Source organism: Aquila chrysaetos, chromosome 12, assembly GCF_900496995.4.
Source record: "Aquila chrysaetos chrysaetos chromosome 12, bAquChr1.4, whole genome shotgun sequence".
NCBI lineage: Eukaryota > Metazoa > Chordata > Aves > Accipitriformes > Accipitridae > Aquila > Aquila chrysaetos.
In genome coordinates this window covers 40,510,674-40,536,472 of record NC_044015.1, presented here as the reverse complement: position 1 = coordinate 40,536,472, position 25,799 = coordinate 40,510,674, and the positions used below count along the sequence as shown (strand labels likewise).

General features: G+C 41.8%; 1 protein-coding gene across 2 annotated transcripts in view; it reads right to left on the bottom strand.

Annotated features, from left to right (window-relative positions):
* The window catches only part of ROR1 (receptor tyrosine kinase like orphan receptor 1), a 173,070-nt gene that overhangs the window by 36,799 nt on the left and 110,472 nt on the right, over positions 1-25,799 (bottom strand). For both annotated transcript variants that reach the window (XM_030033854.2, XM_030033855.2), the window contains exons 2-4: positions 19,012-19,083; positions 6,245-6,532; positions 4,754-4,784 (exon numbers count right to left, since the gene is read on the bottom strand). In XM_030033854.2, the coding sequence (XP_029889714.1) occupies positions 4,754-4,784; positions 6,245-6,532; positions 19,012-19,083 (391 nt within the window). The remainder of the gene's footprint in view (positions 1-4,753; positions 4,785-6,244; positions 6,533-19,011; positions 19,084-25,799) is intronic.

Here is a 25,799-nt window from a genome sequence, read left to right as displayed (position 1 = left end):
GTTATATTAAATTCTCTCATCTCTGGGAATCTGCTGCGCTCTGACCTCAGCCCTTTCTGATTTTGATCTCTGTAGCAAGCAGAGAGACCCGAGGTTAAGATACACACTTCTACGTCCTTAAACGGCCAAACCTTGCCGTGGATGATGGATAAAAAGTGAGTTTCAAAGTGATGTGAAGCATGGGAACTTCAAAAGTAATGTTAAAGTTACAGTCTTTTAGGAAATTTTTAGAAGCGATGGCTACAGCGGTGCATATATATGCGTGTACAATATATACATACACACAGAAATATGCACTGCACAAGTATACACTGACACATGAGTTAGCTAGCAAAATGCTCCCTACAGTCTTCCTCAAATTATTCAATCAATTCAATTTGAGTTTTCGTACATAAATTCCATGGGAAAAAGAAGGGGCTAAATTAGCTGATGGTGGCCTTTTACACCAAGAGCCAGCAGGACCTGACTTATCTGCCAGAAGAGGCCCCCCCCCAAGAGTCCTGCCTGTTGTGGAGGTGCCCTTGACACCATCCACTTTAGGGAAACTATTCCAGTAGTCCGAGAGCCAGAGCCAGCGCAGCCGCCCAGGTTCCTGGGCACGCATCTGGACCGCGGGACAGAGGCATTCGCACTCTCCCCACAGCTCACTCAGTTGCTTGTAGCTGGCGCTGTATCTGTAGCACCTTCCGGCAAAACAAAAGATAAAATAATCATTTATTTATAAAGCAGGAGTGTGGGGGTTTTTGTGGTTTTTTTTTAACCAAAAGAAGCTTCTTCAAGCTATGTCAGAGATGCAGAGCAGCAGTGCATGTTAATGGAATGTAACTCCACGGCCTCACAGATAAGGGCTTTAAAGCTGACCTTTGCCAAACAGAAGGGAGTTAAAGGAAGGACGTTCAGGTCAGCCAGTGCTTTACACTGCAGCAATACCTTGGGTCCTTGATTTCCTTATGGACTGCAGTAGTGTGTTTCTGCTGAATTTTCTTTCATTTGCTTCAGACTGATTTGCAAATCAGACTTTTGGCTCTAGCTAGCTATAACAGTGCTTAAGGAAAGCAGAAAGAATAAGGATGTAACACACACATGAATTATTATGTTATCTAGCATTGCCTGTCTTCTTTTACAGAAGTCATCCATTTAACCTTTTTATTTTAAAGCTACGGTTGGCCCATCTATTTTTCTGCCATCACATCAGTGCAGAACTCGGCACCTATAAATTATGTGAAGAAAAAGTGCTGAGCATACGGATTTTTTAAAAAACATGATCCTCAAATTAAATCCTTAAATGAACAGAACCTTCCACTCATGGTAGATTGATAAAGACAACATGGGAAAAACACACCCACTGAACAAGGCTGCTACTTGCCATCAATTTTGTTCATTGCCTTATCATATGAGAAGAAACTCATGCTGATAAGGTCAAACACTATCCAAGTACAAGTTTTCATTTCCACAACATCCTTCCAAGTGCTTTCCACATTTAGCCTTCATTTAACCGCTGTAAAATAATACGATATGTCCCTATGATGAGGTATGGTGAGTGTCCATTTGCTCAGAGCAACACCAGCAGTCAGCCTGCACAGCAAGGGAAGAGAGACATAGGTTCCCGTGAAGGTATTTTGGGGAACCAAAATCAGCTGAACCCACGGACCCACAGCCAGTTTAGCCAAAGCACCAGGATCAATGCCCTAACTTTTGGGAAAATGGCAGGAAGATATTTTATGACCCAGCTTCCAGGACTATTCCTGAAGAAAGTGTTAGACCCATAGGACTTCCATGAGTCTTCAGCGATGGGGAGGAAGGTCAACCATGTAGTATGTCTGTCACCCTAGAACTTGAAAATTGAGGCTGGCGTAGATGGGGTTGGTTTTCACAGATAAAAGCAGGTATTTCTCATGACTATACTTATTGCCCATCTAACAGCAATGAGGAGTCCTAAAGTGGCATCGAGACCATGAAACAACACAACAGTCTGAGGGCTGATGCGTTCGAAGGGTCTCACAGGGAGCAAGCTCCAACTTATCTTCATATTTGAAGAAATCTGCAATCAAAATATCAGAAAAATTATGTTTTAATCTCTAGAAAAACTTAAATAAATTTGTTTTTCAGACAAGAAAATTTAGCAGAGCTGTACAAAACGCTCTGTTCCCCTGTGCTGAAGAGTACTGCTGCCTTTAGCCAGTAGTCCTTCAAACACTTTTTTGTGACACTTACCTACATAATGTGGGCTCACTCTTACCACAGGCACTTCCACTGAATTTTCAGTCATTTCGTAGCTACAAATTTGTTTGCCAACTTGTACAGGGAGAAGGCTATGCATGAGTGGGCTATACAATACTCAAGATATTGTTTGCATGGAAAGAACAGCAAACAGCAAGGAACAGATTTCAAGGCAATTTCCCTCCTGCATTCCACAACATGCAATTTCTCTTCGCAATTTTGCTTCACACAGCTGGACCTAACCCGCTCCTGCTATCCGTAAGGCTCTTGCACTCATGCCACTGGCAGCAGATATGAACTAGGTTCAAGATGACGTACAGTGACCTCTTTTTTACTCTCATTTAGTATGAGTTCCAAGTTTAGCATTTCTTTGTCATAAGCTCCTTCCTGATTCTCTCATTTCACAGATTAAATCTGGTTAGCTCCTACAGGAATGTAAATGTTCTCCATTCAGTAAAACAGAGATCCCTCTGCACATTTCTTTCAATATGTTTCTCTCTAATGTTTAGTACAATGTGACCTCTTAGTAGACAGAGCCCACAACCTCCCAGGGTAATGAAGTGATTAAATATCTTGTTTGGTTACAAAATTATAAGGCACAATTATAAAGTCAACTATTATAGAGGACTATTAAAGAGGATGTCTCACTTTTTTTTCGCCTTTTCACATTCTTTGTGTTTGTACACATGTATACCAATGGGTGGAGAATGCTGAAAACAAAATGAAAATCTCGGATTAAGTCACTTTAAAGCCTATTTAATGTTTGATATGGTGCATACAGAAAATAGGGATTGTTTGTTCCCTGGATGTATGGGCTTTGCATGCAGAATAAGACAGGGCCATGTTAAGCTAGAAGAAGGGTGCTTAGCTCAGGCAGAGTGTCTCTCTGTCTTAGTCTCCAAACTAGCACTCATGACACTAGTTTGTTTTTTTCTCATGGTCTGGATGATGCTGTATAGACATCACCTTAGAGCTCAGCCCAACACTCACTGTATTAGAGGGACCATTTGCTGTTACTTCTCCATAACTGGGCGAGGCTTTTAGCTAGTTAAGTTGTGGTCTTTTTTTTTGCAGGGGGGCAAAAAAACCCCAAAACCCTGCCAGAAAGAAAAATGGGGAAAGGTTCCCAAATCTATTTTGTTTTAAAAAAGTGAGGCAATCCTGAGTGGCCTAGACAGTGAAATTCCAGCACAGCTCTCTGCTTTCTGTGCTTACACTGCTCTCCCGTGGGTTTCTGACCACCAAGGATGTGTCACTTAACCTTACAAATTTCAGAAACCCCAAATTAGGTGGAAGCAGACACAAAATACACATCTTCTCAACTCATTAATTAAGTCTCCAAACTGCTAGAGAGCACAACAGCCCCCACTTCCCACAGCACCATGAAGCTTTCCTCCCCAGAACACGGCAATCACAAAATGGAGCCTAAGTCCGAGCAGAGTTCCCCTTCCAAAAACAAACTCAGTAACTTCATGTCAGGTACCTTCAACAGGGAAGACAAAAACACGTTTTATGATGTTCCATTAGAGGGCATCCTAGCATGTCCTTTTGTGGTCAGATGCCTTCCCTAATTTATATCCTCTGCAATACTTTGTGAACAATCTTCTATAAGGACAGTCAGGAACATTCACATCCCCAAGCTTCTGCATCCCTTGTAATCATATTAATAGTTTCATTTTATGTTTTAGTTGGTACTGTATTTCTCTTCTAATGGTGCAGCTCCCCTCACCAGGAGAGGCAGGTTTTCAGGATTGTACCATGCACGTAAGATGTGAACAAGCTCGACACGCTATCACAAAATCAATTTCAAACTTCAGAAGAGTTGAAGATCACACTTTAAAACAATAAGGTACTATAAAAGGTGAGCAAGTTTGATCATGTATCTTGAAACTAGAGAGGAACATAAATGTACATTCTCAAAAGCTACCAAAGACAAAAGCTCCACTGCCAAGATACAACAACGTGGCTACTGCTCAGACCCAGCAGCTTGGACCCTGCAGCAGGAACCAAACCTGAGCTCCAGGATACAGGGAGCTGTTGTAAAAACAGCCACTACCCCCACCCACATACTCGATCTTTACAAACTCAGTTTTAAGACAGTTTACTAATACAGGTACAGATAGATACAGATACAGTTTACGACCATCAGTCCCCTTAAATTCAGTAAGAAGCCCCTAGGTAGCAAAATCTACTTAGAGTGATAAATATTTTTACGGATTGGGCCGTGACATGTACGAAGATCAGTTTCTACTCATACCTGTAGGTATATTGAAATCAGTTCAAAGACTGAAGGCACCAGAGGATCTAAAGGTAATAATATTGGAAATTAAGAAGTCTAGGGTAAGAAATAGGAGTTGACATGATAACATGAAAATATATCTACAAGACAGCTAATTCAGTTATAATAAATTACCATACTATCTGACTTAAAGTGGAATGTAAAAGTGCTCCTGTCACACGAAATGAAAAATGAACTTCTGACTGCTGAAATGCAAGATTAATGAATCGACATAACAGACATGAAACAACTTACGATGATCCTGGACTTGCTGTTGGCGGGGGACCTGGAAAAGTGACAGAAGAAAAACAGCGTGATGAGTTATGGTGAGGTAGCAAGCAGGAAGCTTTTGAAAACCTTTTAAAAGATAAAAGTAACAGTCTGTCATGTTGGATGTGGTTTATGTAGTTTAACAGACAAGTTGCAGTTTCTCTGTACCGAAGACAAGACTGTATCCTGTAGCAGTGATTGTCTGCAAATGCCGTAGATGAGGACAATGAACAGGTGAGGCACTCATCCTGCATTTCAACTGTGTCTTGGGCCATCACGGAAAAGGTCACAGCAAACCACAGGAGGCTTGTACAGGAGTTGTAACTACAACTGGGAGAAAACAGCATCATTTCCCCCTATCAATCTTCATTATTTGTCAAGGAATTCAACCTAGGCCTGATTCAGATGCATTGATCAAATTCGCTGTGACCTCAGCGGGGTTTGGCTGAGAGGGTTTCGCTGTTACTGCCCTTGGTGCTTGCATTTTGGCAACTACTGGAAGGGCTGAACGGGCACGAGTGCATGTTCACCGGCACAGCGCAGACTGAAGAGTCGGCTGCAGCAGATCTCAGGGAAGTTCATACTAATGAGTATTTGCTCTAGAAACCAAACTGTGAGATTTAATATTGCTCCAGTCAGAAAAAAGAAAAATACTCTCCGTTTTCTACAGAGGCTTCTACAAAAGTATCATCTTTCAGATGAAAATCTCCTACATGTCAGATACAAGCTAAAAGACAACTGTCTTATGAGAACACCTAATGATTAATTTCATATTAGAATTTAGAAAATGTAGATTTATGAAAAAAGACTATGAAACTCATCACATATATCATTCATTGTGTGTTATTTGTCCCGTTCCTAAGAGGATTAACTAGGACTTTGCAAATATCTTCATCTCAGTGAATTATTTCCCTCTGAGTGTGGAGGTGGAAGAGAAGACACACAAAACCTGTTTCTTGTTTGGAATCTTCTCAGTCGTAAGATCAGCTTTGAAGGCAATTATCTCAATAGAAACTTTGAAGAAAAAGTGCTTATTTTACCTGACAGGTATACATATATATCACCAACATGCCCCCAATCTACACTGCAAGCTGAAATTTCTCACTTACTGGAGACAAAGGAGGTCACTCAGGCACTTGAGAACAAAATATTTTTACTCCTCTGGTCTGAATCCACTCAAGTAGCATATTAATGAACATTGCCATTTAGTGACCCCTGTGTTTCAGTCCTGCTTCCAGTAGGCTTTTATATAGTAAAAGCCGCTGTTACAGCTGGCAACACGGGTATCTCAGCTGAGCGAAGAGCAAACAGGCAGGGAGGATAAACTGCCATCCCAGAGATGCTCCCAGAAATAGGCTGAATCAGACCGGCTGATACTACTACATCAGTGCGTTCATTTTCAGTGGATAAACACACCTTTCTCCAGAGTTGTTTTTCTAAGTAACAGTTTGAACAGCTTAAAAGGAAAAAACTTACCAAATTTTACAAACAGCACACCAGTTGTAGAAACAGTCTTTCTGCCGTTAGTCGCAACGCACTGGAAGTAGCCGGTATCTGTAGTGTCAAGGTTCCTTATTCGCAGTCGAGACCCATAGCTTGTGGCACGGAAGGAGATCCTCCGGGGTTCTTGGACAACTGGCGCGTCGTTTTTCAGCCAACGGACTGTCGGAGGAGGATTGCCAGAGACTTTACAGTGCAGCTCTGCAGTCTGGCCAAGGGTGGTAGTTATGTTATTCATAGGTTCATCAAGCGTCAAGAAGTAATCTGTCACGTAAAAAGAAAAAAAGGGTGAATAAGGAACTCCAGCTCAGGAAATGTCATTTTAAAGAGAGCTCATGCTTGTCTTTGAAAGGAAAACAAAGGAAGTGGCTATCAGGTTTAGTAGAAGATGATAATACTTGTTAACTGATGTTTCAGGGCACACAATATGACTCATAGTTTTGCATGGTAATAAAAGGAAGAAATTTTGGAATTTCCATTGCACTATAGTAATGCTGTATTTCTTGAAAACTTCTCTTCCTTCATACACCCACAGATTCTCTCTACTTTTTCAACTTCATCTTATTTGGCTTCATTCAACACAGAAAAAGAAGGTAACATTGCGTTTCTTTTTTTCTTTTATTTTTCATTTTTGCTAACCAATAAACGTGAAAAACATATATCAGAAACCTAGCTGCTCATTTTGATGCCTGTACAGAGCTGCCCCTGCTCATGTTAGGACCCACAGAATATAGGAATATATGAAATGAATCACTCGGAAGTGAAGATTTTAGAGCCATTTTTAATTGATTTGCAGAGCAGTGTAGACAGTATGTTGTCAAGGATTTTGTAAGCACTAACTGCATAGATGAGGAGTAAGGATCATATCTAGGAGATGGAGACTTTTTTCTCACTCAGTATTTCCCTTGCTAAGAGTACTGAAGTTTATCTGAAATAGGTCTCATGATAGGTGCAAGCAGAAGCTCAAGAATTCTTTTGTTAAGATAGAGAATGTTAAATCAAAATTTAGCAAAATTAATCTCTTCTAATCCATTCTTGAGCACTGCCTTCTCCTGTCAAGTGCTATTTCATTCTGCATCATTCAGGAAGGGGACTATTTCTAGTTAACTGTATTCAACATTTAATTAAATCCTTTAAAAGCAGAGAGCGAGATGGATTGGGTACAGGGAATGGAATACGCAGGCTTTCATCTCCATGTCACAGGTTCAAATCTAACAGTGGTCATTACTGGCCAAACCCCATTATCATCTGCTGGCTGTCTCAGCAGGGCAGCCAAGGAATGAGAAATCCAGAGGCTGTACTCTGCTCCTGCGCTCTCCGAGTCAACCCGGGAGGTCAAGAAAAGCCTATCGGTACGTAAACTTGTGCTATGCTGCTTATGCTCCACTGTTCTCAGGTACATCTACTGTTAACTCTAGTAATAAGCCTGCCTAATAGTACGAAAAAAATCTCTAGCACGTATAAAACCAGCTTAGCCACCTAACTTGCCTAACTAATTCACTTCCCTAATTATTTACTTTAATCATGTCTTCACTATCTACTCCATTCATTACGTTCTGAGTATATCAATATCTCTTTCCTTTGTATGTAACCTGTTTAACATGTAAGCTCTTACCCTGTATTTGCATGGCACTTTATACAAGGTGTCCCTGTTCTCATTTGGTCTTGAGGAGCCAGTAGGATTAACGTTTAGCACAAAGGCACTGCCCACACACATATTTTTTTTTCACTGATTGAGTAGCCTTTTAACGTGCAGGTATGAAACTGTGCAAAATAGGACTGTTACCTATCCTCCCATGGATCTAATTAGTTAGGAGATCTATGTATGGGGTAAAAAGGGCAGAGATTCCAGCCTTTGGTGAAGGCAGACAACAGGGTCCGATGCCAGGGTGTCAGACTGGCCTTTCAGCTCTCCAGAACCATTTCTGCATGCTGCATTGCAAGACTAGAAATGTTTCTGACTTGCTATCTTAATAACCGCTCTGGGAAGCATAATCTAAGTCAGCACACGTATTCTTGGGTTCTCTCCACAATCTGGGTTTAATAAAATCGCACTAATAGCATGGAACTGGATAACCGCATTTAATTATCCAATGTAACATTTCTATACCACAGTCAGTTATATAATTCCTGATAACATTTCAAAGACTGTTTCAGACATCTACAGTATAACACAGTCAGAAAACAGAATGGCCTCAGTCCTGTGATGGTCTTGCTGACAAATACCACAGTAAATAAAATATTTTAAAGGTCCTATGGTATACAGCAGTGGCAAATAAAGGAGTAAGGATGTAGGGCAGGTTTCCAAAGGCTGGAGAAGGATTTTAAAGTATCACTAGCAACAGTAAGTCAGTGAAAAAGTATGGCTGTAATGCAAGAGCTATGGTGCACCTTGTCTATAGGTACAAACAGAAATAGCCGCTCAGCACCAGGTGCTTCTGACTCCTCTAAGTGTTCTCCACCTTCCTCCACGAACTACTAAAAAACACTAAAGCAAAATGTATCTGCTAAACTCAGCTTAGCTTAGTCCTCAAATCCATGAATTTTGCATCCAAATCATAAATCAGATCAAGCAGATCACCTGAGATGAGATTTAAACAGGGCAGGTTTCAAGCAATTGCAAGCTTCATTCATGAGAAGATGTTTCTCACAGACAAAGCAGTTCTGTAATTGAAAATGAGATTAATGTCTAACAGTGCTTCCAAAAAACCTTGGACTGTTACTGAGGCATAAAAATTATGAGCATTCCTTGCCTGGCATGCACAAAAGCCATCCATTGCTATCCTTGCCCAGCATGGAGCAGCCAAAGAGAAGCCCAATTTTACTTTTAATACTTGTGCCTAACTCTCACCTACCAAACCCCATCAAATCTCCAAAGCTACTGCCACCATCCTCTCCCTTTAAGAACAACTATGCAAAGAACATATAAAATAGTTCCTGCCTGTGACCAGGTTTCTGTCCAGGTCACCCCCCCTTCACCCACTTTCTGGTGCTATCAGCATTAACATCTCCTCCTTCTGGGACCAAAGGCCAAAAAAAATGGGAGTAAAACCTCCTTTTGTGCTTTCAGCAGGAGGCGAACAGGGCCGATGAAACAGGCATGAGCCTGCTGCTTGCACACACGATGAAGACACTGTGTCGCATGGCCACGGTCTTACAACACGCCGTATTTTACCATGTTTCATTTGACAGCCTCCCTGCCATCAGCGAGCTCCCCAGCTGCCCAGAGTTGACTCCCTCTGACCTAAAGAATAATTTCTTAGAAACACGGTGGTTCTTATGTACAAAATAATTACTGCGCTTCTTAGAATTAAACAGTCTAGTGGCACTGGCCATTGGAAAGTCTGAGTTTTAATCCTGGCTCTGAGTAGTCTTGGGTGAATCACTTCAGTTGTGATTTTTAGAAGAGCCAAAGGGAAGTAGACACCCAAAGCCAATCAAAGCTCACATGGGATTTGTGCAACTAAGTCCTTTTAAAAACAGCCTTAAACCTTTTGGCTCAATCTCTCCAGCTATAAAGTGAGGATAATAATCCCTCTTACATCATGGGGAGGCTGCTATGTACATTAATGAGATAATGCTCGTAAAGCACTTTGAAGGTGAAAAGTGCTATGCTGGGGTAAGCACTGTTGTTATATTTTAAGTTAAATCTCAGGGTTTCAAGAACATAACAAAAGCCGGTCCATATTTTAGAGTAGCACTCTATAAAAACATTTTGGAAACATTTTAATTTACAGAACTATGGGAGAATAGCCTGAAAAAGTTCTAAATAAAATTTAGCCCACCTATAATTTAATAATAGTCAAACCGATTTTTTTTTAATTTGTAAAAACAATTTACTGCTGGGTCTAGACCCTGAATGCCAAGTTTCAGCCCACAGAGATTTTTTTTTTTAATGGCTGAGTTATAAACCCTTGAAAAATGCTGACAGCCCCTTTACTATAGCAGCACTAGCGGGTGCCCTATAATGAACTTTTAAATGACTTGAGATAATATCTGGAAAGCCAAGCCTGAAATATATTTCTGGTTTTGAGCCGTTGCCAATGCAAACACAACACATCATAAGTCATCTTCATGATTCTAAGCGCATAAATTGGAGACACTGCATATAAAATCCAAATATTAGGTATCCTTCATGGCCAAGCTTTTTGCTGGTTTGATGTTACAGAATAGCAACAGCTGTGCAAGGACAAAATGCAGTGTGTTGCGTGTCTCAAAAGAAGAAAAGTGTGTGTGTTTCCACAGCTCTGTCTTGACATTGTTAAATAGGAGTCTGCCCGGTCGTAATAAATCCTGAAGTATTCTACTACTTTTAAGTGGAACCCAGGTGGCTTTCAAAATAAGAGCTCGTCCTTTCTGGCCAAGGAATGTTAATCTCCTCTGTGACCACATGGTTACTCTATCTTAAATTACCAAAGACACATCTTAGAGCAGTAACACCCTCTTTGCTTGGAGGAGGATTTTGCTGGCCACAGTGAGACCTTTTTTCCCCCCAAGCACTGTGTGTGCTACGTGTTTCTGATTTCACTAGGTGTTTAAAGCACGATGGGGATGCAGGATTAGACCCTGAAATGTTCATTTTATGAGAAGAATTGTTTCATTTATCCTTTCCTTTATGCCCTTCTGATCTTTCGGAATATTCAAAGAAAAGCTAAAATTAAAGTCTCCATTCAAGCTGTCGCAAGCCTGAAAACAGCTTTAATCCAGGTGCAACAGAGAGGCCGGTGTACCAAGTTACTTCCCATTATAGATGTGTAACAACACACTTCTCTGGAAGGGAACATCTCCAAACCTTTTCTCAAGCAAACCTACAGCTGTGGGGACACCATTTCCAGCTGCTGGACTAGAGAATAATTTTAATTCTGGATTTGAAAGTTCAAATCTGCATTGCAGCACGTAAAGCAACCACCTGACCCGGCTGGAGTCAGGCAGCTGGGACACCAGTCTTACAGACTGCTTATTGCATTTATCTTTTTGCACCAAAAGGTTTAGCAGCTCACCAGTTCTCTGTCATAACATACATTGGCAAGAAGAAACACAAAAAGTGTCTCAGTCAGTGACTGCAAGACAGAAACATTTAGTGATTGGTAACTTGAAGAGTTGATAACCTTTGTCTAAAGGGAAAGAGCCTGTCAGGCACATCAGAGGGTCTGACACAGTCTGTCTGATTTAATATACTAGGTCTGGAAAGAAGCATTTTCATTCATTCAGAGCTTTCGATTATCCACATTAGTCCAGGCTGATGCTACACTTGGACGTCCCCCGTACTCACAGGTATCAGTACCACCATTGAGCTCAGACCTTTGGAAATTTTCTATATGGAATTGATCTCTTTGGAGAAAGTCAACAATGCAGAGCCCACCCAGCCTGAAGACGCTGGAGGGGTTTGCTGGTTGTTCCGTATGATCAATTGACTTGAGTTTTAAGCTAAAGAAGGAACCAGCAGGCTTTCTGACAGAAGTGTGGCCGTAGACAGAGCACATACTTCTCAGTTGGAAAAAGGATTAACCATTGATTGCTTGATCTGCCCATAACTCACAAAAGAAGACAACTCCTGGCAGGTCCGGTCTGTGGGTCTGATCAACACACCCTTGTTATTAAAAAGCGCAAAAGGAAGACTCCCGGCTGGAATTTCACTTATTTTAAATGAATAAAAGTAGAGGAATGACAGTGGGAGGAAAGGGATACCGCACTCAGCCCGTGATTTGGCAACCCATATGAAGAATATCAGAGTTAAATAAGTCCAGGCAATCAAGTGGAAATATTCAATGTCAACTGTCTTGGGACAAAAGGAAATACTCTACTGCCTTTGCTTGCCCAGCCTATTTTCAAACGAGTTCCTTCAGCGATGTGTATGTGCAAGACTCAATTTGGGATACACGGTGCAGCTGTGTGTTGGGCTTTCTCTTCCCCGAGACTGTGTAGAGGGTTTAGTGCCACCCAAGGATAATTTACTGAACTGAAACAGGCTGACCATTGCCTGAAGCTTTACTGCTTTTCAGATGTCCATGTGGGACATTCTCTGTATTTGGGATTCTCAGAATTAATTGCTACTTTCTAATAATTAGCAGCTTAGAGATTGCCCTGGGCCATAGGGGAGGGAGGGCTTTGAAGGGAAACCTTCAGAGCACGGATGCCAGCGGACTTCCAAAAAATTATCTGGGGCTGAGCAGCTGAATCCCACTGCTTTTGGACAGGAACTGGACAACTCGCTGCCCTTCATGCCTATGTGAATTCTTAATATGCATTTGAAAGTTCGCATCTGCCTCTCCTTTTATGAGTCAACTTTCAGGTTTAAGGACAGATGTCTTGGTGATAGCTTTGACGCTATAATCTGGCAAGGGGAAATGAAGCTTTTCTTTATTCAGGAACCCATTTTATAGCACAGGTAGGAAGCCTCTAAACTTTATCACAAAAAAAGTGATTTGGAATAGGTAAACAAATGTCCACATCCAGCTATAAACCCAACTACTGAAAACCATCAAGGGATTTTGTTGTCACTTTAGAAGCGGCTCTGCAGTAAAGAGCCATGTACAAAACTCAAGCTATTAAAGGAAGGGTGTATAGAAAGGTATGTGCCTTAAGATTAATGCTGTAGAGTCAAAGAAAAGCTGTTATTTTTGACATTTTGACATAGCATCACTTTAGGATCTGGTTCTTATTAGCCCTTTCTGTGCCTTTTAAAGGTCTAGTTTTTTTTTAAACCAAAAATGTCAGGAAATTTGGAACAGAAACTTACAATAAAACACGTCCCTTGACCCTCTGATCTATCAATCTTTCAAATAAACAAAGATAGCTGGATGAGCCAGGAAAAGGTTATTATATATAGTTACCTTATGTATAATGGTCAGATATTTGCTGCACGCAGTGAGGTTATATAAAAAAATCCAACGTAAGTGAAGCATTTTGTGAAAGATTTTTGCCATGAATGCCCAACGTTACTCAGGGTGGTTTCTTTTTCAAGTTGTGTTCTGTGACCTTCAAATTTCACACCCTGTATTATTTATAAATGAAACATTCAAGAAACACAAATTCTCAAATAAAAACGTACACTCTGTCAGTGGAAAAGCAAACAAAAGGAGCTAATGTACTGTGGCTAAAAAAATTTTCAAACAAAGTAGCAGTAATTTACTGCCTCACTACTAACAGGACCCCACAAATAGAATCAGAATCCTGAGCCCCATCAGGGGAGCTTGATTTACCAAATATCCCCCAGATAATAAAGGAAAATAAAAAGGTAAATTGTGCATGAATGTGAAAGCTGTAATTCTTCCCCTTTCACCACGTGTATCAAATTCACATCCAGTGATTTCAAAAGAAAATCTGGAAATCTCTAAAGAACTGGGGCTGAAGTTAGGAGGCCTCAATCCACTTGGTTTTCTCCACGTTTGGTTTTGTTTATGTTTTTTAAGATGTAGTTTGCCTAGGAGTCAAATTCTCCCTGGGACATCAGAAAGATTTTCCCTATAAGAACTCATAGCCAGGTCATCTCCCTGCCTGGAAAGACGTGCCAAGGTGACAACTTTAGCCTGGATTCATCAGTAAGGACAACAAGGCTTGCTTCTCCCCTCGGGAAGCCCCCAGACCCAAAGGGTCCATCAGCAGTGTGTACCCACCGGGATGTCCTGCAGCCCTTTCTGTGCTCTGTGGCCTCCTCTTGTGCTGTAGCTGCCGTGCAACCCACCCTGCTGGAGGACACTCTGCCCACACAAGGATCTCCAAGAAGTTAATGACACGCAGTCCCACGCACAGGGTAGTGGAGCAAATACTGCAGTTCTCCCATTCTCTGTTTTGGCCTTCCCCAGTAATTTTCTGCTCTGGATCCCCAGACCTTCCCAGGCTTGCTATAGGTGATCCTTGTATTGATATGCCTTTGAATACTTAAGGATAAATCCCAGCTTAACCTTAAACCACTGAGTGACTTGGGGTGCGTTTTGTAAAATCTTGACTCTTGCTGCCAAGCTCTCTGCAGAATGTTTGCTTTCCATATAACACCTGGAGCACCACGAGACTGCCAAGTGCTGCTGCAGCAGTGACCGCAAGGTCTATGCCACACAGAGAGGCTGTGAGCAGTGGGGAGCTCAAAGCCTGGGCTTGGGACCATGGACGTCTGGAAATGAAAAAGGTTCCCAAGACCTGACTCATTCTAATGTTTTATATTTGCTTGCCAAAGCAGATAAGCCATGAAAAGGGAAAGGAAAAAAGGCAGTATCTGCAAAAACTCACACTAATAGGTTTTCTTTGGAAACTGAAGGACCAAGTGAAGAGCTCCTGGGAAGAGGAGGTACTGGCAATGAGATAACATGCTGCACCCCAGCACCAGTGTCCTCAGCTCTGGCTCAACCGTGGCCAGGACACATCCCTGTGCATGGTCAGGGAGCTGCCACGACGAAACGGGCTCCTGAGGAGGCTGCAGGTGGGCATGAGGGGACCGGGAGGACGTGATCACGCGAAGCTGCAGTGACGGCATCGTTCTCTTATCAGTCCTGTAGAGTGAACGTCCACTGAAGTTGAATCCTGCTCACAGTTAAAAGAAAATAATATTTCAAAGCTGACTCTTTCTTGGCAAAGACTCCAATATTATCTTTGCCTAAGGATGAAGAGTTCCCAAACAATTCCTCTACTGTATCAGATGTAAATAGGCTCTCATTCAAGTTCAGGCCTATCTATTTCTTTGTAAATAAACCAAATTCTGACGGAAGGAAAAGCCTACCCTTCCACAATCGTTTTTGTGGAAGAGAAGCAGCTGAACGAAGGGCTCTTCACCGTTTTAAGTAAGGATCAGGGAAAAGAAGAGCTCAAGGTAAATTGGAAGCTTTCTCAAAGAGCTGGAGCAGGAGCTTGTCCCCTGGTGAAAGGGGAGAGAGGGAAGGCAATGCACAGGCAGCAGACATGAGAAAAACCAGAGTGCCTTAAACAACAGAAGAAATAACGATTAAAAAATGCTCGGGGCCGCCTGTCTTGTTCCCTCACCTGCTGGCACCCCCCAAAAGAGTTGCATTAAAGAACAGATCATGGACCCTAAAAGTCAGCACGAGGGCAGAGCATCCTTGTGAATTCCCCACTGCATCTGGCCTTTTGTTTTGCCTCAGATATCACCTATTGCCACAGCCGATGACAAACAATTTCTGGATAAGGAAATTGATTTAAGCCACCAAAAGTGAACGGCCATGCCGTGGCAAGCGTCAGGAGTGGTTACAAAGCCTGGTGCAACGGGGCCATGTCGGAGCACACACGGAGGGGGACTTCTCGGAGCCTCGCGAAGCGATGAGCTATGGTCCCCGCTGGACATCTCCCACCCGCTGGGCAGCTGCGGGCTCCCCCAGCCCGAGGGAAATCTCAACTAGCAACTTGGGGATGAAAGGCTTCGCATCCTGCCACTGACCCCCGGAGATGGGCCTTTTCCTACCACCAGAGCCCCCTTTTTCCCCCTGAAGTTCACTTATTTCTCCTTATATAATTAAGTATTTATTGGATCACATTTTCATTTCTCTTTTTCCCTCATGGCATTCCCTCTGCACGCCATGATTTACCAGTCGGAAAAGGGAGAGAAATGCTCATAGCTAAATTTCCCCTGTTTTAAAAGTGATTATTTTTTATTTTTTATGCACAGTTTGTTTGTTTTTTTAAGGTTTTGGTGAGAAACCACCTCCTCCCTCCCATCAATCGTTGCTTTCAACAGCTCTTCACGGGTGGCTGCATCTCTTTTAAATTCATTTCCTGTTAAAAAGAATAAACAGGCAACTGTTTAATGCTGTCGATTTAGCTTATTTAATAGAAATTGAAACCTGAATAGGGCTCAGTTGTAAGATAATCACTGCAGAACTCACCGAGCTAGGGAAAGCACCATATTAAGTAATTACTTCAAAATGCAGAATATTGTTTAGCAAGACTACGAGCTATTCCTCCTTCCCAAACACAGGAGACGTATTTGAGGAAGACATGCTCATTTCCAAAAGGCAGCAGGTAGAGTTAGAGCCACTTAATGCAGACAGCCATTTAATTGGGAAATTTGGCTAGAAACCACTTTCATGTGGTGAACTTAATAGGCTTTAAAATGAGTTTACTGGGACGCCTGCGTGACCTCATGACTGACTGCAGCAAAGACAAGTGGATGTTGATTTCTTGAGATGCTTGTTTGCAAAAGAAATGGAAACTAAGTGCATGCCTAATTTTCTCCTCTGAGGTTTCAACTCACCAAGTCAGCATCGCTGCAGCGTATTTGGCTTTATACAAGTGAGAGTTTCAAAGACTTTTAGTAGAACCAGCAGCTCCCACATTAAAGACCCTGCTTCTCTCTTAGACAAGACAAAACATGTGCACTTTACTTTGCTTGTGGGCACACTGGGAGAATCCGCCCCTCTGACTAAGCTTTTTAGGCAGCAAATGCATTTTAATCACATATGTAAATCCGTGTTTAGGTGTGTAAGCTTACAGCAGTCTAAATGCTAATCAGCTCGAGCAAAGGGGCCGGTAATCCCCCAGGAATGCAGGATTCAGCCCAACGAGTGGTAATTGCCACATTCCAGGTGGATTAGAAGCCTGTAACTTCATTTTACCTGTTTCTGACAATATAGCTCAGGAGCAGGTGCCATGGAAGTAACGCGGAAAATGGTTTAATTACTAACGTAGAGGCCAGGCTCGGCACCGGCACAGAAAGTGTAAGCTTTGCTTCCAGCAACAAGATGGCTCAACGTCCAGGACAGTGGCAGTCGCCGCAAGTTCTACCTCTGCCAGCTCTGGAGCTGCTGCTTTCCGACAGAGCCAGCACACCGGGTTTGGATGTCCCACCCTGGCTGATACAACCCGGCAGGGAGAGTGTTTCGAAGACAGCACATGACAAAGGAGGCAGGCAGTCCGTGCTGCCACCAGGCACCTTTCTCTGTTTCCTAGCTACGTCAGTCAAACCAAGGTTTTGGAGAGTGCCCACCTGGGGCACATGCTACTGAAAAAAAAGGAGCATTTGAACTACCAGCTGAGAGAAAGCTTAACCAAAATATGGGTTAAAAATCACCCTGATCATAAGAAACCAGTCTACACAAAACCTCCCATTAGGAATAACAAAAAGAAGCTATTGGGGGCTATTTTTCAGCACAGATCAGATACAATTTGCTGTAAAATTACATTATCTTCAATATCTCTTGTGTACCTTCCCCTCTATCTATGTTTTGGTTGGAGGTACATAGCTTTCTGTGCAATATATAGCAACGTATGGGCGCTTTATCAGTTGAACCCTTGGGGTCACAGTGGAGAGAACAAAGAATATATCACTGATGATCATTTGCAAAAAACATTTCCACAACCTCAACAAAGTGTGACCCTGTGTTCTCCTGTGATCATGGGTTGGGTTCCTAGAGAAAAATCTACCCTGTAGGTTAGTAAAGGCTGCTTGCCAAGGATATTGTAAGAGGCCTGAATGAAGACTGTCCGATTGCCTTCTCTCTGGCATTTCCTAATTCTTGAGCGTTTAGCTTTGTGGCCTTAACTTGGTTTTTCCAGGCCACATATTTATTTCTTACTTCTTGAAAAACCAAACAAAGCTGCCAAACAAGTAAAGAAACATGCAGGCATCCTGTCTGGGGGAACCACTGCCCTCACTTCTCCGCAGTTTCGGGACGTTCCCGGAGCACAGCCCGGACCTGCAGACCTGCCACGGGCACCTGGATGCATCACTGCAGTGGGATAAGACATCCCTTCTGTCAACACCTTCTTTCAGCAATTTGCTGTGAACTGGGAATTCTCTGCTTAATGACTACATGCTTTTCTCCCTTTCCCACCAGCAAGCGCAAGCCCTTTGACTTTCGTCTTCTCCAACGTGTCCTGGATTACCAGAAAGTCCTGCTCCTTCCCTGGTGGGAAGGCAGATGTGAAAGAGTCAGCCTTGCCTTAAAGTACTCAGAACTACATATTCTCTTCATACTTAAGCACAGAAAACATATTTATGCATAAACATAAAACATTATGAACACATGTTCATAAAAAACATTAACAAAATACAGACAAAAACATTTGGAAAAACCATCTGTGGCAGAACTCCACTATGGGAAATTTCAGTCTAAATAGTTAATGGTTGGCAAAGTTATAAGCAAATGAAAGGAATGGTTGACAAATTGCACAGTTAGCGTGGCTAACAGCATCCTCCACTATTAACGTTACGTTAGAAGCATTTCAAAGACCAGATTGACTCAGGACCTGCAGGCCACTGCCTTGCAATAAGGGCTAGAGGAAGCTAAATAATTTGGCTTAAATAATTGGTGGTGCATAATTTACAAAATGAAGGGGAATGAGAAATACATCCCTTCTTTTACAATATATACCCTTCAGAGAGCTCCAAATCACACATAATTACCGCCTGCAAATGTATTTTCCCCCTCTACTAATTTAAAGCCTCAAAATTTCATAATAAAACACATTGAGGCAAACTGAGTGCCTGATGCTTGTTAATTTTGAGTTCAAATCCTAAGATCCACCAGACAAAATGTCAAGCAGTTCATAAACCAACAGAACTCACATCTTGAAATATTTTTACCACATGGAACATTTTACTGGTACAAGAAACGAACACAGCTTTCTCCAGCAATCACAGAACCACACATAATTAAATGTCAAACGATCACAAGGCAAACGAGGTTTATCTTAAATGCCCCCTCGCCCCTTTGCTTCCTGATTTGGCCAAGTCAAGAAGAAGAATTGAGATATTTAAATCTGATTTCACATCTTTCTATTTTTTTCTGTCCACTTACCTTTATCTAATTCACTTGAGATGTTCCATGATGATGTAGGCATGAAATCAGCAACAACTGATGTATTTGCTCCTGGAAGGGAAAAACAGAAAAAAAAAAAAGATGCTGTTAATATATTGATTCTGTATCATCAGAAGAGTAGAAGGCATTTATAAAGCCGCTGTCACAGTAATAAAATTATTTGAAGAACAGCAGCTATTAAAATGTACTCGATGCTCTGTGTTGGCAGGCTGAGACATATGGGTAGCAGAACCAGCGAAGTGGAAAAAGGCACCGGGCCAGCGCTGGAGTTTGTTTTGCAATGCTGTCACTGTGAGGCCTTGTGTTAATTAAGCAACCAATCCTTGAGATGTATTTGGCCCACCTTAAAATCTCTCCACCAGTTTTATAGAGGTAGAATGACTCTGCAGCGTTACAGCTAAGAAAAACACAAATGCTATGAGGTTGCTGAACATGTTATCTATTAACATTTACAAGTGATTTTAATCCTGCAAACCCGTGTGCACAAGAGACACAGTTTATGCACTGAAGTTAATAGGGCTACTTGTATGAAAAATCCTCCTACGACTCTTGTAAACACAGGCTGGAAAGACTGATGTGAATGTCAGTAGCATTTTCTCATTGCTATGATACTTTTTTCCTTTTCAAGAAAAAGCTGAATGATGACATTAGTCTTCACTTATATTTTTACCTTGTTTTTAACATGCAAACAGTAAGTGGTATGGAGGATGGTGTTAAGGGAACTACCAGCATACTTCCAGCCTCATCTATAGGTCATGGTAAAGCACCTCCCCGATCTGAACGTCGACGATTTCATCAAACACCCATATGAGGACTCTGGTGTGTAACTGCTGCCGTAGCGCTTGCCACATCCCAACAGGCTGTGGTGGCCAGGTACAGTATTCACAATGAGATGTTTGTTGGGCTCCCTGAGGGTCTTTGCAAAACCACGCTCAGCAGCGTAAACCCATCATCACGCGGCGTGGGGGGAATCACTGTCCCATTGTAACAGCTGACCCACGTGCGCCTTATGAGGCCCTTCAGGCATCTGGGAAGGACTGCTTTCGGAGCATGATCTCTCAGAGTCAACCCCCAGGGATTAATACACATATATATGAACTTCAGTGAGTGATAGTGGGAAGAAGGGGTGCGCACACACATTATATGGCACAGAAATGCAGTGCACCTCCTAATTCCCTGTGTCCACCCAGCCCCAGGAAACCTGACCTCGAAAAGGAGGAAAGCGATGCTGGACAGGAGTGCTACGGCACTGAACGTGGGAGCGGAGAGTGAACTTGAAATAAAAACAAGCAGTGCTCAATGTGTCAGCTCCCGATCTGAGTGAGATGCTGAAAAGGCTCACTACAAATTAACACCCTGCAGCCTGATTCTGCACCCTGGCAGTGCCGGGTGATCTCACTTGGTCCCACAGGTGCGCAGCGAGGGCAGAGTCAGGATGCTGAGCATCAGCAGGATCCCAGATGAGAACAGGAATATTTTTAAGTGTATTGTTTATATTTTGACGCCATCCCTTTAGCTTGTTCCCAGACAGCTATTAACTACAAAGCAATTTCACTCATAAAACTGTGGCAGTGCAAAGATTTGCAAAGATGTTCTGCGTTTATTTGACCAGTTGGCAAATATTCTATTTCATTAAAAAAACACAAGAAAATTGTAAACACAAAGTCATACAAATGCATGAAGCCGTTAAGTTCAGATACAGGCACTATACTTTTTATAAATATCGCCTTTCTTAAAAGCCCACCTGGTAGCACTGCTTATTTAAGACTCTGTCAAGTATTTCCAGTGTAAACACTGAATTTGAAGGCATTATAACTCACCTACAAACATGGCCCCTGGCCTGTGCAGATACGCAGGGCAGAAACCCACTGATGGGGGCAGATCCTGAGCCCATGTAAAATGGCACCGCTCTGAAGTCAGCAGTGACATCTCTTTACACAAGCTGAGATTTTGGCCCACTGGGTCCATCCCTCCTTGTTCTTTACTTTTTAACAGTTGAGCTTCTTACCTAACCCAAATGTTAGGGACCACATGGCTGAAAGACCTGCAGGGTTTAAGGAAAACAGAACGGATCCAGTGCTAATATCACCTTCATGGTGACCACGACTATCCAGGCAGCAGGACACCGTGGCCGACAGTGCCCAGGATTTGCTCTGAGGCTAAAGTGGAGATATGGGGTGGGTGACAAATAACTGGTGGGCCAAATGCAGACCAGGATCCGATCGGTGCTGGGCTGGTACCAGAGAATGGGATGCTCGATCTCCTACACCTACCCTTGCCCTTCCATCCCTCCTACCCCAAAAATGGGGCAGCTCCTGTAAGCCTATGATAAAACCCCTCCAAGACAGGGATCTGAGGTGCCATTGCCTCTCACACCTCCTGTTGAGACCAAACAGGTTCATCTCTTATGTCCACAGGGCACCGCTCAAACCCACGAGCAATGGGTTATGTCATTCACACTGCTCACACATTCAAGGTTTGCACTCGACAATATATTTCTGTAGGTAATATTACTTTTGTTCACCTGGAAATAGTCTAGTATTAACAGCCCACAAATGAACCATATTCTGCAATCAGCTAACACACATTAACCAAAATGAAAGAAAAAGTACTAACAATACTATGACCAAATACAGTATTTTGCTATTTAAAACTCCAGAGTGTTCCTATTAATGTTTTCTTAAACAGGCTTTGAAAACATGACTGTGAATCTCACAGAGCAGACATCCATCATCTGATCTACAGAAGAAACCACATTAGAAGACCAAACTTTAATATTGTGAGATAGTTCTCCAGGCTGGTAACTGGTAGTTTTCTGATATTCCTGAATTAAAGCTCTGATTTAAGAGCAAAGCATTACTGTGCCCTTATTAAACATTTTATTTGATTGAACGGAACATGCAGAGCAGCTACACAGCATAGGAACATACCACCGAATCAAAGTTAATGCAGAAAACAAAAACATCCCGGAAAAGTCCACGAGTCATGCATGAATATAATTTCTAACTGTGATGACTTAGGATTGCTGTGCGTGAAAGCAAGAGCAGTGATACCTCTCCTTGGAAAAACTATGTTTCAACCTTCAGGCCAAATATGAAACGCGCTCTGTCGGAAGGTGAGCCAGCCCATGGAGAGAGACGAGTCATGGATGGGAGAAGGATCAAAGCCTCTTCTGAGCAAACTCGTTCCTCCCCTGGAACCTCCTGCTCCTGCCTGATCTGCCTCGCTCAGTAACTGTGCCTCCAGGAGGAAAACACATCTAAAAAAAACAGACTGGGGATGAGTTGGACTTTTTTCCGATTTGGGACCCACCGTGTGCTAGTGGGTCAAAGAGCTGGCGCACCAAGAAGGTCACACCAAATGCAAGACACCTACAGCTATTCCACCCACGACCTGGAGGAGACCAGGGAGCAGTGCTCAGCATCCTTCACTCCACTCGTCAATGACCTTTAAACTCCCACTAACCAATTGCTCCCTTCATCCTGTAAATCCCATATATGGGATTTACACACAGCAACTTGCATTTGGGGCACTGGAACAGGCTTGTCCACTTGCTGTCACCATTAAAAAAAAGAAAAAAAAAATCTGCTTAATATTGGAATTCGATTTTAAATAAGGCGTTTAAAAATTAATCCTTAATTGTTAAAAATGCCCTCTTATGCCCCGCTTTGACTATGTGAACAATAAGATTTGTTTTGAAAAAAATTCACCCTGAGAAATGTGATCAGCAGAGAGAACCATTATCCCGTTAAGATTTTATTTATAGATGAAATCATTCCAGACGAATGACAAATCTTATCCTTAATACTGGAAAGATAAGTATCTGTTCAAATCTCTATCACTATGAAGAAACACTGGTCTTAAGTTAATGAGAAATCACAACAGTCAATTATAACCCCTGTGAAAAGCCAAGTAAAGTGTATTAAAATACACTCCCCACAGAGAAGTTGGCTAATATCTGATTTTATTACTATGTTGCATAAGTGAAGAGTGAAATTCACACAAGTCAGTCCTTTTAAAGCCTTTGTGATTAAATAAACTTCAATAAGGTTTACAAAAATCTGCCTCTGAAGAAAAACTACAGAGCTAGTTCTTATCACAGGCCCACACTACTGTCTCATTTTCTCACCAGAAGCAACCATTACTCAGTGCTCCAGTGTTTGTACTGTCTTGGGTACAGACCATCAAAAGGATGGGGCAGCCTCATCCCCAGGCCACAGAACCGAAAAGGAGAAGATCCAGGCCCTGTGCCCAGGCTAATTAATATCTCTGTGCGATGCATTTGTAACGCAAAGTAAAGAGAATATAAGTCAAAACAGGAAGAAGGGAGATAACTAAGATGACACCAAACCCAGAAATGATTGAAGATTTTAATGGGGAGCAAATCTACTATATAGAAACAAAGCAGAGAGCAAAATAAGTCTAAGAATGTGGATATTCTGCTCGCAACGCCCTACAAGCAATGCATAAGGTCTGTATGGCTGCTAAGCGTAGGAATGTACACATCCAGTAGAAGTGTTGCCTGGGACAGGCTTTCTTCTCAGGTGCAGGGATGAAAATCCCAGGTCTTGCAGGAACACATCTTTTTAAGGTAGAAGATAAGTCTAGTTAAAACACGCAACAAAAAATTCAAAGTGTCTTCTTAATGGGCATCCTCTGTCTATCACGCCAGTGGGTCATTCTATACCCTAATTATATACCCTCATTATATAATTAAATATATAATAGGGAGTACGTAATTTTTTCTGATACAAATATGAATGTGACTGCAACGTATGCAATTCAGATCTCACTGCAGAATACCCAAAATAGCAAAACCAGCAAGAAGGTATTTAGAGTAAGCAAGGAGTTAGAAGTGTGAGTAATAAGATAAACTATATAAAATGAATGTGTTAACTAAATAAAAAAAGAAATTTTCCATTTGTGAATCTCTTTCTGAAGCTGCGTAGAAAGCCTACCCCAAGTGAGATTTGTTATCCTATGAAGAAATTTGCCTAAGGAAGTGATAAAACCCCAATTTCACGAGACACTAAAAACAAGATTGGGCAAGACATTACTACAGACACAAACGGGGAGCTATCCCACGCTGTCAGGAGGGTCAAGACAGGATAACTTAACAGAAGATTTGGGCACAAGTATTTTCACCAAATCACCGACAAACATTTTATATCAGCAGATCTACCAGAAACATCAACGCCCCTTAAAGAGGTGAATAAAAATCTTCAGAAAATAGGCTCTTCAGATATCCTCCTTGGATATAACATTAGGAAAACAGGAATCATAGATAAAGTTATATAGACTTACAGCAAAACCTAATTATACTAAGTGCTCTTTTTTTTTTTTGCTTTTCTGCACATTCCAGACCAACGCTTCATCTTTCTCTCTGTCTAGTTCCTACCTGACTGATCTCTTCCAGGATCTTCCCACAGATATGCCTCACGGCTGTTTTTCTTCTTACTTGTATCTCCCTCATCTTCCTTTTTTGCCTTTTGCATTTTCTGTTTCACTGATCCTTTGTAAGTTCCCCACACATTTTCATCTGATCTCCCAAGATACTACGTTTTGCAATCAGCCAGTTACCAGCCTATCCACAGCCCACCCTGGAGGTGCTGAAGGAAATCTAGACATACTTTCTGCAGACTGTAATGGATACGACCTATTATTTACTAATTTTCTTGTCTGTTTAAAAATTGGCACCATCCTGAAATTTCCATAACATATACCTCAAATTTTGCTTATATCTTTAATGTATGAAAGGATTTTATTTTCATTACATCAGTACCTCTGCATGTCAGAAGACATGTCTGCATTATACAATTCTTGTGTTTCAAAAGGAGGTAGGAGTCATAAATACTTCAATCAGTTGAATGAGGTAAAACTGCATGAAGATAGGAAATTGTTGAGAGCATTTCTGCTCTTCAGGTAAAGCAGGTGTCTCTCAAGGGGAAGACACTGCCTTTAATAGTACACAATACCATTGATTCATTATGGATGTAGCAATTTCAGTACACAATGATGTGTAAAAGATACAGTACATATAGTCCACAGCAAACAGTCCATGCTAAAAATATACTCCTGCAAAAAGACTCAACCTTCCTTGTTCAGGTGAAGCTGCTGGCCTTTGTACTGCTATTTTAAATACTTTGAAAGAGAAGAGCGTGCAAATTATATGCAATAAAAACTACCAGAGAACAGACCTTAACTCAAGATCTATCTGGTAAGCAAGATGAAATGCTGCATGATGGCATGTCTCCTTCAAATGTGTAACGTTAACTAGCTAGCTTTACTCCACCTGGTTACTCTATGGCTGAAAAAGCAAATGCAAAGCTTGTTCTGCCAAAACCTTGTGTAGGCAGATCTGAGAGATAGTTTACCAGATGATTCCTGCAGAGTTCACAACTGCTGCCATCGTTGTGTCAGAAACCACACTTTCTGCTGGCAAAGGACCCGCTGGAGCTCTTCAGGCCGCTCCGTGCACGTAGGGGCAGAGATGATACTGCATGAGACTAATAACTTTCAAATGGTTAATTTTGTTCACATTCTTAGAATGTAAAACTTTCAAGCATATCTATCTGTGATTTATGTGTACTGTATCATTATTGATAGCCTGGGGTAGGTTAATAATTGGCATTAGATAGGGAAATTTTCAACACCAATGAACAATCTGAGCTCTGCGGATTTCAGATATACAACACATTAATTTTCAGCTTCAAAAGTGAGACATGCAGCAGGATGATTTAATTTAGTGCACGACTGGAAATTGTTAG